The sequence below is a fragment of the Protobothrops mucrosquamatus genome, unplaced genomic scaffold (assembly GCF_001527695.2).
Source record: "Protobothrops mucrosquamatus isolate PMUCROS unplaced genomic scaffold, P.Mucros_1.0 scaffold_235, whole genome shotgun sequence".
In the NCBI taxonomy this organism is placed as follows: Eukaryota; Metazoa; Chordata; class Lepidosauria; order Squamata; family Viperidae; genus Protobothrops; species Protobothrops mucrosquamatus.
In genome coordinates, this window is record NW_015386311.1 from 219,889 (window position 1) to 238,038 (window position 18,150).

General features: G+C 38.8%; 1 protein-coding gene across 1 annotated transcript; it reads left to right on the forward strand.

Annotated features, from left to right (window-relative positions):
* Nucleotides 1–680: 680 nt before the first annotated feature.
* Nucleotides 681–11,520, forward strand: R3HDML (R3H domain containing like). The gene is made up of 5 exons (XM_015829677.1): nucleotides 681–941; nucleotides 4,383–4,501; nucleotides 6,117–6,249; nucleotides 9,240–9,355; nucleotides 11,388–11,520. The coding sequence occupies exons 1-5, from the start codon at nucleotides 681–683 to the stop codon at nucleotides 11,518–11,520; spliced, it is 762 nt and encodes a 253-aa protein (XP_015685163.1).
* The last annotated feature ends 6,630 nt before the right edge of the window (nucleotides 11,521–18,150 follow it).

Genomic DNA, 18,150 nt, shown 5'->3' on the forward strand with positions numbered 1-18,150 from the left:
TTGAATTAACTGCTGCTGAAGCAACTAACATTTCTCAGCTGTTCTTGGCACAGCCTTCAAGGTAGGTAGTCTGGGGCATGTCCTTTTATTAGCTTTTTGGGGGAATATCAAGAAATATATATTTTTTTCTAGGGTTAAAAAAGAATGAGAAGCTGGTTTTATTCCCCTATGTATAATAAGAATTAGCCTCTGCATTTTCTTAACACACTTTTTACATTTTTCTTGTTTTACATTTTTGCCTACTGTGATTTCAGTTTATGTAGCAGATTTGCTTAGTGAATTTATTACCTGTGAAATCAGAGGAAAAACTGATTTGGAAGTATTCTGTTAGTATCACTTTAGGAGGCACATGTCAGTATGTCATATCATTCTTGGATAGACAAAGGGGGGCATATTCCTTCAAAAGCAGCACTGATAAAACATCTCTAGACATTTCACAGCTAATTTCAGTCATTTGATTAATTCAAATTAGCCAAACCGTTGTACTTTATTTTCCTCAAGTGTCTTTAATATATTTCAGATTTCATTCTTTTGTTTTGTTTTCAGTAAAATGAAAAATTAAACATTGTCTGTGATTATTCTAGATACATAAAGCAGAGGAAGCAAGAAGGTCTCTCCAAACTGATTGCATTAACCAAATCAAACATTTGGTTCAAGAGAAAAAGTGTGCAAATCCTAAAATGACTCCTTTCTGCATGCAGTTCTATTTTAGTGGCTTAATCTTCTGGATGATACAGAAATCAAGCTTCTTCATGCTGCCCAATACTACTGACCTTCTTTACCCCTCCAGCAGCCCTGATACCAGACACATTTCTATCCATGGAGTATCAAAGATTCGCAGGAAGCGTTATATTTTTTCCAGGGAAATGAGTACCCTTTTGGGCTACCACAATCAAGTGCGGGCACAGGTTTATCCTCCAGCTGCCAACATGGAATATATGGTAAGTTTATTTTTATACTTGCTACTTGGGGTTGAAAACAGCACATTGATACTGTGAAAACATATACTGTAAATCAGGGGTGTCAAACTGCCGGCCCTCAGGCCGGACGCATCATGAGGAAACCGCGCCCACCCCATTGCCAGCAATGGGGAAAAAGTTCCGATACGTCGTGTGACATCACATGACGTCGCGAGTTTGACATGTCTGCTGTAAATTGATTGTTTGGTGGACAGCTCCTTTGAGGTGTAGTGCAAAAGTTCTGCCAATTCCCCAAAGCTTTATTTTTAAAGTTGAACAAAGTATTTTAGTAACCTAAACAAAACATGCCAGTCTATACAAAATTACTATAAGAACATTTAGCAAGCTCACAAACCTGGTTATCTGCATTCATTACCAGGGGAGTGTCCTGATACTCCACTGTAGCTTGGATAATTATCCCCATTTTTCCTGGCAAGATTCCTCTGCTAAAGAACAGTGGATGCAGAATTTTATCAGAATTCCTCATGTATGTTGGTGCGGTAGAAAAGTATTATTTCTCAACTTTTATTTGTCAATCTATATTGTAATAAAATTATAACAGCCCTAAGTGAATCAGCAGTTCCTTATGTTTTTATGTATCTAAATATCTCTATGGTTTCTGGCTGTGACAATTTGGTCTTTGAAGAAAGAAAAAAGTGGTGTAATTGGTTCATGCAATATATCAGGGGTAGTCAACCTTGGCTCTTTTATGACTCGTGGACTTCAACTCCCAGGAATTCTGGGAGTTGAAGTCCACGAGTCATAAAAGAGCTCAGGAATTCTGGGAGTTGAAGTCCACGAGTCATAAAAGAGCTCAGGAATTCTGGGAGTTGAAGTCCACGAGTCATAAAAGAGCCAAGGTTGACTACCCCTGCAATATATAAAAGCTTTGCTTTGATTTAGAGAATTGCATGAAACTAAGTTTGTCAAATAGGCTGCATGAACAGAGAGATAGAATCAAGATCACATGAAGTGTTAATACCACTTTATAATACCTTGATAAGACCACACTTGTAATACTGCATCCAGTTTTGGTCGCCATGATGTAAAAAAGATGTTGAGACTCTAGAAAGAGTGTAGAGAAGAGCAACAAAGATGATTAGAGGACTGGAGGATAAAACATATAAAGAACAATTGCTGGAATTGGATATGTCTAGTTTAATTAATTAAACTAACTTTAATTAAATTAAACTAATTTAATTAATTAAAAGAAGGACTAGAGATGACATGATAGAGTGTTCCAAAATCTCAGGGGCTGCCACAAAGAAGAGGGAGTCAAGCTATTCTCCAAAGCACCTAAAGGCAGGACAGGAAGCAATGGATGGAAAGTAATCAAGGAGAGAAGCAACCTAGAACTAAGGAGAAATTTCTTGACAGTTAGAACAATTAATCAGCGGAACAACTTGCCTCCAGAAGTTGTGAATTGTGCAACACTGGAAGTTGTAAAGAAGAGATTGGACAACCATTTGTCTGAAACTATATAGGGTTTCCTGCTTGAGCAGAGGGTTGGATTAGAAGACCTCCAAAGTCCCTTCCAACTCTGTCATTCTATTCTGTTCTATTCTGTTCTAAATATGAGTAGTCCATCAATGTATTTAAGGTGGGGCTTTTTTTAAAAAAAAAGTTGTGTTTTGTAACTGTATTGGCTAGATAAGGAAAAAAGGCAAAGACACTTGCATTTTCACTAGTTAAGTAGCAAGGGAAATTTCTGAAGATACATGAGTGTATCTCATTTTTTCAGCAATCATTTGGGAGTTATGTCTTTGGTAAAAATTCTTATCTTAAATAGAGGAACCTTATAAATATTTATGAAACTTTTAAGTAATATGGTGAAGCATTAATTATTCAGTTTAAGGACTTAAAATCAAATCTGAAATTATATATCGTACTTTGATATCTGGCACTGGATCCACAGATTATATATTTATGAGGCTGGAAGCAATGATGAAGAATAGCTGTGAAATGATCTGGAGGTAGAATAACAGATGTTACAAAAGGCGCACATTAATTTAAAAGCATATGCATGGTGCTCAGGTAATATTTGGGACAATAATTGCATATTGTGGTCACCTCTAATATGGTAGGATGGCCTTGTGCTAAGGAAGAAAAAGCAGGAAAGGTCTTTTTCTCTCAAATATTAAGGTCTCCTTGCAGATGTCTAGGCATACTCAATTTCTAGCTAGATCAGGGGTGTCAAACTCAATTTCATTGAGGGCCGCATCAGCATTGCGGTTTCCCTTGGGGGGGGTGGATGGGTGTGACCAGAGTGGGTGTGGCCTACTGGGTGGGCGTGGATGGAGTGGGGTGGGTGTGGTTTCAGGTCCCTTCCAACTTTATTATTATTATTATTATTATTAAGAGGTTGAGCCGGGCGGTGTGAAGCTCGCCAGCTTTGCACCTTGCTGCCTGCTGAAACTGGGCAGGCTGAGGACTAGGCAGCATTGCACTTCTCATCAGATTCGCACCACCCGCCTCAGCTCTTGGCGCTATGAGGAGAGTGCCCCGCTGCCTGCCAAAACCTCTCCCCTGGAGCCCATCAAGCCAGATATGTGAAGTAGGCGAGGGCCATTTGCTGGCCACTTCTAGGCGATGGTGCATTTCTTCATTCCTCACAAAGGGTGACACCTTCCCAGCATGCACCCAGGGGGCAGGGCCGACGCGGCAGGGGCTGGTTCCTCGCTGTTTCCAGACGGCCTTGTGGAGCTAAGACTGAATGCGTTTCAGCATAGATGGCCACCACAAAATTGTACATTGGCTCCTGGCTGGCCTGGGCCAGGGCCAAGGCAGCGGGGGCCGTTCCCTCACTGTTTCCAGGATGGCTTCGCGGGCCACATGAAACCACTTCGTGGGTCGCATCCGGCCCCTGGGCCTTGTGTTTGACATGTATGTGCTAGATGATTTAAAATCCATTAAAATTCTCTATAATTTTCTGCTTTCAGCCTGAAATGAAGCAATTCAAGTTAAATTATATTACTCACTATAGCTGATGCTTCTCCAGCCAGAGATAGACAACCAGCAACTTTCAGCTTAGTACTGTATTCAAAATATCTCTGTAAGCAAGTAATCCACATCCAAATATCTTATCATCCAAGAAGGAAGGAAGGAAGGAAGGAAGGAAGGAAGGAAGGAAGGAAGGAAGGAAGGAAGGAAGGAAGGAAGGAAGGAAAGTAGTTCTGGGTCAGCCAACTGCAAATATTTGCCCTTGCCAAGTTATACCCAAAGAAATGTAGATTCCAAAAGAGAAGAAAAAAAAATCTTACTCATACTAACATTGTCTTCCAGGGGATATTTATTTTATCTTTCCCGTATTTTCTGTGGCATGCATTAAGTCTAAGACATGGGGAGGAATCATCTACATTGTAGCCAACTGCCTGTTATATGTTGCTTTTTTAATATTCTCGTTTTTCTCACTTCTCGTGGAAGGTATGGGATGAGAGGCTAGCCAGATCTGCAGAAGCATGGGCAAAACGGTGCCTATGGGAACATGGACCTCCACAATTGATGACATTGATTGGGCAAAACCTTGCCATACACTCTGGCAGGTAAGGTGTGCCTTTCAGCAGTGCTTGGATGTTTTGTGATGTATAGGTCAAGGGTCCCCAACCTCTGGACTGCAGCCTCTGTGCCAGTGGGCCGTAGAAATGGTTGTCGGTGCGTGCATGTGTGCAGGCGCGCACTCCCCCCCCACTCACACTAGCACCCGCGGCCCCATTTGTGCATGCGTGTGGGCACGAATGGGGCTGGTAGCATTGGGTGGGTGTGCACAGCACATTTGTGCATTTGCAAATGGGCTAGTAGCATTGGATGGTTTGCATGGCCCGTTTACGCATGTGTAAACGGGGCCGCTAGCACTGGGCATGTGCCCATTCGCACATGCGTGAATGGGGCCACTAGCACCAGGTGGGTGTGCGTGGCCCATTCGCGCATGCGCGAATGGGCTGCTAGTGCTATGCTGGTGTGCCTGGCGCCGTTTGCATGCACACTTGCACACACACCAATTTGCAAGCTGCTCACCTTCCTTCTGGGCCGTGAGCCCGGAAAGGTTGGAGACCTCTAGTATAGGTGATGTGGCTGCACAGAGCCCATAGTTCAGTCTTTAAGACTTTTTAGTGGTAAGCATGGCTACAGTATTCACACTGTGTGAATACTTCCAGCTGTTCCTTTTCCTTTCTATAGTCTCATAATCAGCAGTTTGTGAATTCTTCAATGTTTATGTTAAGCAAAGGACTTTTTTAATTTGCCCCATTATTTTTTTTTCTTTTGTCATAAGATAGTATAGGTGGCATATTGCCTTTCCTAATTTTTTGGAGGAGTAAGGGTGGGAGAGGGAGAGATATTTATTTTTAAAAAAGGAAAACTTACAAATAAAACAAGAAATTGTAAATTATAAACACCCACAACACTGTAGAAGTGAATCTTAATAATAAACCCATTCTCTGTTTTAAATACTTTCTATAAATTCTTTAATTTCTGCTTTGTATTTCTGTTCTGTCAATTTCTTTTCTTTTTCTTCATCATTTCTCCTTGTCTGTTCCTGGCTGGATTTCTGGACTCTTCTTGTCTTATTCCAAATCTTTGTTCCAGCTGAGAGAAACTGTTTGAAGACTCATGTCATTCTGAGAGAAAGATTTAAACTCCTGTCTTCCCACTTTTCTTAGTTGCAGCCTCTTTTCCTATTGCCTCTTTTCATCTATCCTTTCATCTGCCTCTTTCACTCCTGGGCTTTGTTTATTCAGCCTCTTCTTTGAAAGGCCTCTGGCTGCAGGGCTGCCCAGAAGCTATTTTGTCTGCCCCCCCCCCACTGGCAAGTCCTGTCCAACATTGCTGTTTGATTGGCAGCTGAGTTATCCTGACAATGGGGATGGACAAAGGAGGGAGGCTGAGAAAGGTACCCAGAGGTTTTTAATCCTTCCATCTATCAGTTTGTTTGTCTAGTTGTGTTGGGATTGCAGCTATTAGTAGTGGCTTCTAGAGATACCCATATTTGATCTCTTGAGGGAGAAAAGATGTAGATGTGGCACCATATGCTTTCAGAAAGAGGTGGGAAGATTTGGGGAACTGCCATTTTCCCTTGTCAAATGATTTGGATATTAAATTCCTTTGCTTCTCTTATGAAAAGAAATATATACTTCATATACTATGTATGGTCCTCTGTAGGTACTTTTCAGTGATGGACCTAGTAAAATCTTGGTATTATGAGAAGCAACACTACATATTTCCTTATCCCCATGAATGCAAGCCTAGATGTCCTTCCAAATGTAATGGTTCTGTTTGCAGTCACTATACTCAGGTAAATATTTATTTTCTGTCTACAGTCATTATAGCTAGGTAAATATTTATTTATTTTTCTTATGTTTAAATTGTCTATGTCATTTTTCAAAACCAAGTTTTCCAAGAGATTTAACATATTGACATCAGACTGAAATCACAACTGACCATTAACTAGACATTACAGAACAATATTGTCTCTGAGGAGTAAAAAACAAACAAACATTTAGATCAGTTTATACAGATCCCTTCATTCATCTTATATGTGTGTGCATATACAGTATTAACACTTGTAACCATAAAAGCAAAGTTGAATGGATGGAGGATTTTCTAATATTAAGAAAAATCCATGTGGTTCAGATTGACCAAAAGCTTTTGGGTATTCCACATTACAGAATATAGTTTGTAATCTCAATAAACTATTCTCACACAGATTTTATTTCCAAAGATGGATTGACCATCCATTTCTTCTTCCATTGATTCATTGATTCACAAGTTGCTCTCTTTTTTACATAAATGAAGCAGATCCATGGATGCAATATTTTTCCAGTTTTTTTTCTTTTTGAAATGTTTTTTTTCCTGTTGAAATGATTTAGTCTCAAAGTGTTCTCTTTATCCATTAAAGAGATCACAAAAATCTGGAACATAGGACATACATTTTAATCATATGATTATATACCTTCACCTTTGAGAGAAAAATGTTTGAACAACAGGTTGACATCAAAGGGGATGGATAATTATCACAGTCCAGCCAGAAAGAATTATCCAGATGTTTATAAATACAAGTTCAGACATTTCTGTTTACATCTACACTGAAATAGTCATTTAGTCAACCTTAAGAAAAAATGGATGCCATTTTGGATGGATGGATCTTTATCCAGGACCCTTAATCAGCTGTGTATGATGGTCTATCCATAACCAAAATTATATTTAGGGCATTATCACTATTCATTTTATGCTCCTGTTCAAGAACATGGTCAATTTGATGAACTTATTCCACAGATGATTCATTTCTTCTTATGTCTGGTAGCACAGATTATTCAATCAATCATCTGGCAATCCTGTTTTTACTCTTTCCATTTCTAGACATGATTTTTCTTTCTGTGTGAACACCTGAGACTGCCTCTATTTAAACCTTCCCCCCACTCCTATGTACTTACAAGATGAGAAAAGCAAAGTGCCTAAAACCCACAGAATGGCCTGAAATCATGCATACAAGCTTCCACCTAGGAATATCTGTGATTCTGAGATAACTTTCACAATATTAAGTGTCTTCAGACTCAAGCTACTTTGTTGTCCAAAGTGGATCAGCAAATAGTTCCCCTCCATCTTAAAGCAGAAGTAAAATACCCCAACATTAATTAATGTTATGGACCTCCTTTTTCATGATTGTTGGGGTCCATGCAGGAAAAGCTTTTATTGTGTAATCTCCCCATATTATTTGTGGAATTTTATGCAACAGACATTTCATTTTCCACTTGTAGTTTTCTACGACGGCTTTCCACTTTTCTTTGGTAAACAATGGTAATTGAAATTTTCATCCATTGCTTTCAGTTTTTCTTACAAAAAAGAAAAAAGAATGTCACTTGCTTGATAGCACATGGTGATCCTTCACTGGTAATATTCATAAAATTTCCTCCCTCTCCTCAGCAATCATTCCTTCCTAATGGCTAAGGTTGCCCTCCGGAGCCCAATTTTGTATTCTTTTTCCCCCTGAATTGAATTGTTTAAAAATGGATAAGGCTAAAATTGGTAGTCTATTATGTCCATTCACATAAGGTAAAGTGCAGAATAAAATTCTTCAAGATACAGACAGACATTTTATTCACCAACATGTGAGGATCAAGCTGTTAATGATGCAGGAACAGTGGCAATTAAAATTGTTGGCAGTCTTGGAGTAGTATACTATTTCCTGTCTGGAGAATCACAGTTCATACAGATTTAAATGAAAGTTTTGTCAACTGTCTTGCAATGTTTACCTCCAATGTTTGCTGGAAAAAGTTGTCAGTCTCTACTATATTCTGATGCTAAAGTCCTACGGAGATAAAATTCCATCCGGGGTCAGGAATCTATTTATTACTATCCCCCCCTTCACTCCTGCTCCTCCATCTTTTTATTGGGCCACAGTATTGGCTTTTTGTAGTATTTTATTTATATCCTGTAGCTCTGTACCATCTTTATGTTTATGATTGCAGGCTGCCTAGAGTTATTCTGATGTAAGGTGAGCAGCCAATAAACTTTAAAACAAATAAGGTACATTTGACTCATATATGTTTTGAACAGTTCCTTTCTTCCTGTCTCTGCGTGTCCAAGAATAGAATGGTGTGTTGAAATGCTGCTAAATATCCACCAGATGGTAATCTCACATTTCCATAATTTTAAGCATGGGAAGCAAGCATACTTCCTTCCCTTCTCCCCATTATCAGTGCTTTCTTTACTGAAACTTTTATTAGATCCATCAGAGTTTGGTTAAAAAGATCAGTCTTCACCAGTCTTTTCTTACTCCCATCATCAACTGTCAACATGGCCATTGGTTCTAAATTTTGGAAGTTGCTGTGCAACATATCTGGAGAACATCCATTAAGGGAAGGCTGACCTAGACAATAACCTTTAGTGGATACCATAAAAGGAACATAGGAAAAGTCCAGCTGGGATAGATCAAAGTTCTGTAATGTAGAATCTGTAAAGTCCTATTTTCTAGGCCCTGAGCAGGTAACCAAATGCTTCTTGAAATGCACTAAGGGACCATGGATATATAGGAAATACTATATATCAGTTATCACTAAATAGCAATTTCCTTACTGCTTCCCCATCCCAAAGTAACTGTTGGATATTAATAGTACCATCCAGAGAATGTAAAAATTCCATTTAGGGCTAATAACCATTGTTGAATAAACTTTTCACATTATGTAAAAGACAAGCATCCCAGAATTTTCGGTGAATTCAAAAGTATGTGTCTTCTGTTTTTAGATCTACCTCTCTTACAAAAGTTTGCTGATGTCTTCCTAACAGATGGTGTGGGCTTCCAGCAACAGAATTGGCTGTGCTGTCCACACTTGTACCAACATAAATGTGTGGGGCAATATATGGCGGCAAGCAGTCTACTTAGTGTGCAATTATGCCATCAAGTAAGTAACCTATTCGAGTGTCATACGAATATGTTGGATGGTGACCTTCCATAATTATGGGGAATTACAGGTATTGTTTTCAACAATTCAGTTTTAAGTTGAGAAAAGCTAACTTTAAAAAAGACTCATTCTTGACAGAGAGCAAGACTAGGATTAGCATAAGGATTAATATTAGGCTATAGGGGAGAGAAGAATGTGGAACACAGAATATCATGGAACTATTCTTGATGAGTTCCATAGTGCTTCCCCTCAAGATATCCTTGAGGGAAAAAATGGTAAGGGAAAGGGCATAAACAGAAAGACTAGAACACATATGCAGATTTCTCTGGATCTGGATCTCTGTGTAAAATGTGAGTGTATGGGGGAAGAAACCAATTGGCAATGAATTATTTAGGATTGAAAATGTCCAGAGGGAAAAGGGTAAAGCTCTTGTTCATCCTTGTAATATCATATACTTTCAAATATCCTTCGTATTTAAAGATAGAGTTTGTGGGAATTCTTATAATTTAAGGAGCAATCCATATACTGTAATTTCTTCATCAGACTATGGCCTCTCAATACTGTTTACAAAACTCTGGACATTACTGTACTACAGAAAATAAACTCAGCAAATAATACTCAAAGTAGCCCATAATTTGTCTATTGTTTCTGGCTCATTGCATCTCTGATTGATGTACTAGTCTGGATCTGCCGCTGTTAATCTTGCCTGAATGTCAGTGATGTTTGCCATGTTGGCCCTGAGTAAGATTATTCAGGCCCTTTTCCCACTTGTATCCGGTCTCTCTTGCAACCTAAGCCAAAATGACCATGAAAGTCCCAGGAGGATGCCAGGATTAATGACTGGAAGGGAAGAAGCATGGTCATTGCAGGCTAAAGTGACCCATCAGAGCTGGGCATATCCCAACCACTGGTCATACTGTATTGGCAATTGCATCATTGGTGAGGCATGCCAGACTGCATCCATGGCAAAAATGATGTTGAGAGAAAAGGAAAACAATTAAAACTGGAACACTTCAGGATGACTTAAACTGCCTGAACTATGTGACAAGAATGAGACAAAGGCAATATGAGGGCATGGCAGAATATACCATATGCTGCAGTGAGGGGGAAGTTAAAATATTCCTACTACAAGAGTGGGGAAAGGTATTCAGTTATTCCTAATGCAGAGAGACAGCAGCATCTTTAATCCTTCTTGTTTGCTTCTTGCTTGAGTTGCTACTGTGCCAGTCTATATCAATGGTGATCAGTTGATCCTGTTCAACAATGAAGTCTAGGTATCATGGAGAAGAGTTTCTCTCATAATAAATAATTCCCATACAAATGGCAGGGGATTAAATAAATTTTCCTTCCTTCCTTCCTTCCTTCCTTCCTTCCTTCCTTCCTTCCCTCCCTCCCTCCTTCCTTCCTTCCATTTCTCTATTTCTATCTATATCACCCATCTTACCTAGGTCATTCTGAATAATGTACTAGTTTGTAAGGGTCTCCTAAGAGTTTGGTGTTGTGGTTAAGGCACCAGGCTAGAAAACAGGAGACCAAGTTCTAGTCTTACCTTAGGCATGAAGCCAACTAGGTGACCTTGAGCCAGTTGTGCTCTCTTAGTCCTGTGAAGAAAGCAATGGCAAACTGCTGTCTTCTTGCCAAGAAAACTGTAGGACAGTGTTGAGCATCAGCGTTTAGTGACTGTGGTCTAGACAACAGTTTTCCTGACATTTTCCAGCAACTATATCTTGCATCTTCGGAGGCAATGTGATCTATTTGCTCTCAAAATGCCAGCCATGGTTTCCAATGAAATGTCAGGAAATTTGTTGTCTAGACCATGATCACTAAACCCTGGAGCTCAACAGTGCCCAACAGATAACAGCCTGAAAGCCTACACCAGTATAAAACTTCAGGGACTTGTCCAGACAGTTGCTAGGAATCAGCACTGACGTGAAGGCAAAAAAAAGGGGAAAAAAAGAGGATAATAATATGCATCAGTGTAGTATCCAGGACGAGAGTATTGCTCATGCACTTTGCTTTTCTTTGTTTACAGGGGCAATTGGATAGGAGAAGCACCTTACAAAATGGGAAAACCTTGTTCAGCCTGCCCACCTAGTTATGGAGGCACCTGCAGCAACAACATGTGTTATTTGGGATTTAAATCCAACAGAATTGGTTGGTTCTGAACATAGCATGTGTACTTTGAGATCCCCACTATGTTGAAATTATGGAAGGAACACTCACTGATGGAGATGATAGAAGATTGGGCCAAGTGTAAAACAGCTGTCTAATTTTTACTTATAAATACTTTACTTATAAATATGTCTTCATTTGTATAAATTCTAAATTTCTTTCTCTAGCCATCCACCCTTCCCTCATCTTCTAAACCATAATACAGCTCCAAATATATTTTGACATTCATAGACATGCTCAAGAGCCAGCATTTCTCATAATGTTAAGTAGGGGATAAATTCTTAGATCTTGTTTATTCTGCATTCTTAATCTCATTTCTTTATTTGTTGTAGGATTATGCCATTGTAAGTAACAGAGGGAAGACAGTTTGACAGGCATCAAGTAGCATTTAAACTAACAAGTAAGTGTATCTCTAGGCATTCCCTGGAGGCATTTAAAGAATCAACAGGAAAAGTATTTCTGATTTACAACTGAGACCAGGGTAGTGCATATGCTGTTGGACTGAGGAGATAAAGGTTGAAGTCCACACTCAACCATGGAACACATTATTTTTCATTGTAACCTTTCTTACAGGGATATTCCTGTTATGGTAAAATGAGTGGAGCTCTCCTTATCACTTTGAGCTCCCAGAGAAATGGTGTGATATAAAGGTAACAATAAATAACGCCACATTTTAGCCAGTAAATATAATATTGATGCAAGGTTTGAATATTTTTAAAGTTAATTTAATCACCTACTACTTCTTCCCTATCAAGGTATTTTTGCTTTTGTCTGAATCATGCAGTCAAGTTATAACATTTGATTAACTTTCACTCTTATTATAGTCCTTGTTTCTTCTGCTTTTAACTAACAATTGAATACACTAATTATTTTTATTCCTCCATTACTCACAATTATTCTAATTAGTTTGATTTTTTAATTTTTAAAAGAAAATATATTTCAATTGCCATTTTGTTCTCGTGCAATAATGTTTCACTTAGATCTGACGACAAAAATCCACCTTTGATTTGTACATAGCAAATGTTCATGTGTTTTGCCAAAATGTGTCTCCTAGATTAAGTAAGAATATCATCCTGATTATTTTATATATATGCTGGACATATATAAAGGACATAGTTCTCAGTAAAATCATTAACCTTTTGGGTGGGTTGTTTAATGGATTGCATTAAAACAGTGCATTCACCATTCATTGTGTTTGTCTCATTCATATAACATTTATTTTATCTGATTTGATTAAGCACTAGACAATTTGTGCACCCATAAGTTATCATTTCAGAAATATCTCCTTACCTAAACAGAGAAACAGAATGACCAAGGGTGGGCAAAAAAGCATGAGAACAGGAGCAATTTTCAACTTCCTACCAGCTTCCCATTGAGTTTCCTTTTGGGGATCTGGCAGGGAGCACCAGAAACTTTTCCTTCCTTCCTTCCTTCCTTCCTTCCTTCCTTCCTTCCTTCCTTCCTTCCTTCCTTCCTTCCTTCCTTCCTTCCTTCCTTCCTTCCTTCCTTCCAGAAAACATTGATATATGCAAAGGCTCTCAACAATAAAGATTTATTTCTGAAGAACCTTGACAAATTAGTGAATCAGAGAAATGCTTGGAGTTCATTAAGGCATTAATGAACATTAAGCCTACTTCTTGATAAGATAGAACAATGTGGGATAGAGAGTACCACTACTAGAAGGATTCACAGTCAGCTGACCAACCACACTCAGCATGTACTCCTCAATGGAACTATATTTACATGGAGGGAAACATGCAGTGGGGCACCTCAAGGTTCTGTCTTGGGCCCAGTGCTCTTCAACGTCTTCATAAATGATCTAGATGAGGAGATAGAAGAAGAACTGATCAAACTAGGGGAAATTTCTAACATTTTGGAAGATAGATTCAAGATTTAGAAGGATCTTCACAGACAGAACATTGGGTCCTATCTAACAAGTTGCAATTCAGTGGTGAAAAAAATAAGGTCCTGTATTTAGGCAGTTAACAACAGTCTTGTTTAGCAACATAAATTTTGGACTTAGTTGTGATCATAAGTCGAGGACTACCTGTATACATGCATTCAGCAGAAGTTCCACCATCCCATCAAAGAAAAAAAAAATCCAACATGGACCTGCTAACATCAAAACTAATGCAGGCAGGGCAGTTCTGCCTGCAGCTGCTTTGACTGTTAAAAATAATTTCTGGGTTTTATGTGATTTTGTTTCCATTTTTTTTCAGTATTTTAAGTTTAAATTGATTATGTTGGTCTTATATGCCTGTGAGTGGATGGGTGTGCATGTGTGTGCATGCATTATGTGTGTGATATGCAAATACACTGGCAGCATGGTTGAAATGCCACACATTCATTTTAGAAAAACTCATTGAAAATGGGCCAGAGCAACTAATACAAAGGTAGCACCAGCATCAGCATCATGCGTAAGCACAATCAGACAACATACACACCCTGATTTATTTACATACTACACAGAGCCTGGCACTAGCTCATTCACCACTGTCTGTTCTTTACCTATAAACAAACGCAGGTCTGGCCACAGAAACGGGCTGCTTATCCCCAGCGACAGCATGGGGATCTATCTGCATTTGTCTGCACACATAGCCATTGTTCTTCATGTTTGTTTGGTGAGGGCAATAAAATGTCCCATGTCTCAGCAGCTGTAAAACTGACCTAATTCACACCTCCCCATGGGAGTTCCTTCAGCTTCTCTGTTCTGGACTGCTTCTCTGTGCCTCTTTGTCAGGGAGAATCCAGACGACAGCATTTTTTCTTCGTAGGGGATCACCCTGGGCCTGAACCAGGTGTCAGTGGAAATCCCAAAATTGTGCTAGAAAGTCATGTTTGAGTTTCAAGCTTGGGAGCAGTCACTATAGCTACCGTGGCAGACGGCACCTTGCAAGTTGGTTTCCATACTAGCTTGGTTACTATTTAACATCTCCACCCACATTAGGCCTGATTAAGCGAATCAATAAGATAACAGGCGAGGCAGGTTTCCTCACCCTTCCTCCCTCCCTCCCTCGCCCAGCTTCTTTTCTTGTTATTTTACACTTTCCCATTTTCTTCAGAATTATACTGATGAGAAATGGTCAATGTAAGCACACAGCTAAGTGCTAAGATGGAGGCCCCTCCGTATGGTGAGTACACAGGCTCCTGTCTGCCTATCTTTTCTTGTTTTTGAAGAGAGACGCTCAGAGGTTGAGCAAAGCTGTGTACACTCAGAGCCGACAAATCCTGCTGTTTGTTGTTGATCTATGGAGACCTTATATGTTAGGCCAACACGCATTTCCTGGCTGTCCATGGTCTCGGATTCCCTGTGGTTGGCTTCCTCTTAGTCTGTTGGAGAAGCAGCACTGCTGCCCTTGACTTGAAAAAGGAACAAGCATTCCTTAATCTGAGTCTATTTTGTTTTCGAAGTGAGAATGAATTTGCCAAAAAAAGTAGTTTAATCTAAAACCAACAGGAAAAGAGGTTAGGAACTAAAGCTCAGCTAACCTTAGATCTGAGACCGGAACAAAAGCAGGCTTTTCAAATGCATATTGAAATTTGTACCTTGCTCTTGTGTGTGTGTCTGTGTGTAAGAGAAAGAGAGACCATGTCAAACCTCTCACAAAACTTTGCAAATGAATGTAGATTTTTCTCAATGAGACTGATTTCTGAATTGATATATATGGAAGGACTGCACTGTGCTGTTCAAATGGCATAAAATCACACTTATATTTCTAGTTATGATTTCTGAGATGGGCTGAATGGTTAACCTCATATTTATACGCATAATGTATTTGTTGTCAGTAAAGATGATCATTAATGACTTTTCTGTCTGAGCTATGTACCTATGCACCATGTACCCATGCACCAGTCCTGTTTTGCTCATGGATTTCTTGTGAATTAAACATGCACAGAAAAGATTCTCCCAATACATATTGTGTTGCCCATTGTCCTTTGTTTACAACAGTGGCAAGTTATAAGCACCTCTTTAATCAACAAAATTAAACCCACCCACTCCCAAAGTTACAACCTACTGGAATAAGGATTTTTGTTATGTTATTCATAATACTTGCATATTGTATATTTTATATTAATAAATTATGATTTATTGAATAAATCGCAGCGGCTGGATATAGGCAACCAATCACTACAAATCACAACTTGCTAAACTTGAATTAAACAAATAATATTATGCTTTGCTTGTTGCATGAACCTATATTATGTTGGTGACGAGAAAATAAATGTTTGGAATTGAATCTCAGAAGCTAGTGAGATTTCTGCTAGACACTAAGACTTGATCTGGTTCACAGATAGTGGTAATCTAGATTTTTGTAATCCTACATAGTACATAACAATTTATATTTATGTAAAGCATTGTATTCTAGTCATCCCCAAGCACACCCCATAAGATGGTCTAGATTTACCATGCTGTATGAACCCAGCCATAATGTATACCTTGGCTATTCTTTTGACTCTAATTAGTTAATTAAACCATAATTAACCAATGGCTTAATGCAGTATGTTAACTCCACCTAACTATAAGCCTAGTAGACTGATCTCAAAGCTTCAAGGGCTGCAACCTAGATTTGTGTGAGCATCTAGTCATCTGACATAAAGGCTCACCCTTCTTCAGAGCAATATAGCTCAGGTAGGAGGTCTTGTGACTCCACAAGATTGTAAACTTTTAACATTGCTATGTGATTTTTAACTATATTTATAAGCATTAACTATATTATATATATTATATGTGGCCTAAGACAATTCCTTTTCACTCAATGAAATTCAGGCAAGCCAAAAGGTTGGACACCCATGATGTACCATTTTATGTATATAGCTAGTACTATATACCAAATTAAACGTTGAAAAGCAGGCAGTATGTTGCCAAAACACGAGGCACCTGGAGTATCAAAATAAATAAAAAAATCCAGTTCAATGAGCCCGGTGGTCTTAGAAAAGGTGCAGATGAGAGAGAGAATCCCTTGGAAACGCAGTGCTTAAAGTGAAAGGTAGCTTCTCCCTACCCTTATTTGCACCCTGAGAAAGATACCCTCACACACACATACCTTGGGGGGGGTCCCCCTCCAACGAGGCTTTGGGGGAGCCTCTGGTTGCAAGCTGGGCTGGAACATGTTTGTCTTGCAAACTTGGAGAGTTGCATGAAGGGAGCTCGAACCCAGCTGGGGTGCCAGGAGGGGGAGAGGAGGGAAGTGAGGAAGAAGAGGAGGAGGAAAAAGAAGCAGCAGGAGGAAGAGGGAGCAGGACTGGGAGGAGGAGGTGGAGACAAAAGGAGAGATAGCAGAAGAAGCAGGAAGAGGGAGAGGAGGAAGAACGTGTAGCTTAGATGTTGCAAAACAGTTGCAAGCGCAGCCATCGGAGGACCTTGCATTGAGCAAGACGGTTTCTGCCCTGCCACTCTCCCACCCCTGCACAGACCCCTGCAGAATTGCCACATTCCTGGTGGTGGAAGACACACTTTTAGTGCACCTCCAGCTGTGTGGCCCAGTTCCTAAGTGCCCACAGCCCAGTACCAGTCCGCGGACCAGGGTTGGGGACCCCTGCTATAACCAATGTAATATATAGGTGGGATGAAGCTGGCTCTGATAGTGAAAGAGAACTTCATAGTTCCATTAGCCAAAGGAAGAGTTGCCCTGCTGTAGGAAGAAGGTATTGTCTAAAAATAAGATCATCTTTACCTTTGAATTGTTCTTTTTGATTATTTAAATATAATTATTTAAAATTTCAACTAAAAAGATAAAAACTAGTATGAACAAAAAGGAATAAAAATAAAAATAAAAAGTGGATAAAAGAAAGAAAAAATAGAAAAATAGAAAAGAAAAAGTAAGAATATAGTAGAGAAACATATATAAAGAAATGACTTCTCTTTTATCATAACAAATATAAACAATTTCAGTAACTTATCACCTTCTCTTAAAATACAATAAATGATTTCTTCTTCCTGTATTCTATCTCTTATCTATAAACAAAGTCTTATTATTCAGTCCTGATCAGCAAAAGTCCATTAAGGGTTACCAGAGATTAAATAACATATCTTGTTTTAACATTGATCAAATAAACCAGCTTAACATTCCTACTTTTAATAACTTTGATCTTTAATCCCTTCAAATAATGTCCTAGAACTTGATTTCTTTTCATTATTTATTTATCCCTTCTGACAAATTTCTTCAAAGCTTTAACAAGTCTCCTTTGTAAATTCACTATAGGAAAGTTATCCAGGTCACTCTTTGGTTTGTTATTTGTAATATGCTTTTTAATTATTGAGACATTCGCCAATTTCATTTGTGTGTCCAGGATAGCATGTTTTCTGCATCATTTCCATTTTCTTGTAACCTGTCAATTTAAAATTCACTTTTTCATCAGGCTTAGTCTTGTATGGTAAAACTCTACCATAACACCTTTTTAACACTATTTATAGTAACAGACACTTTTAAAGTTAATTTCTGGGTCCATTTTTTCAAAAATATCCTTCAATTTAATATTCTGTATTGGTAAGTCAAATTTAAGTGTTCTTCTCCTTTAACTGAAAACTTTAGTTCTTTTTAATTGCCTCTGATGTTCAACCAAAGTCTCATCTATCAGTTTTTTAAAAAGAGAATTTGAAACAAAAGACTTTTCTCAAGGGA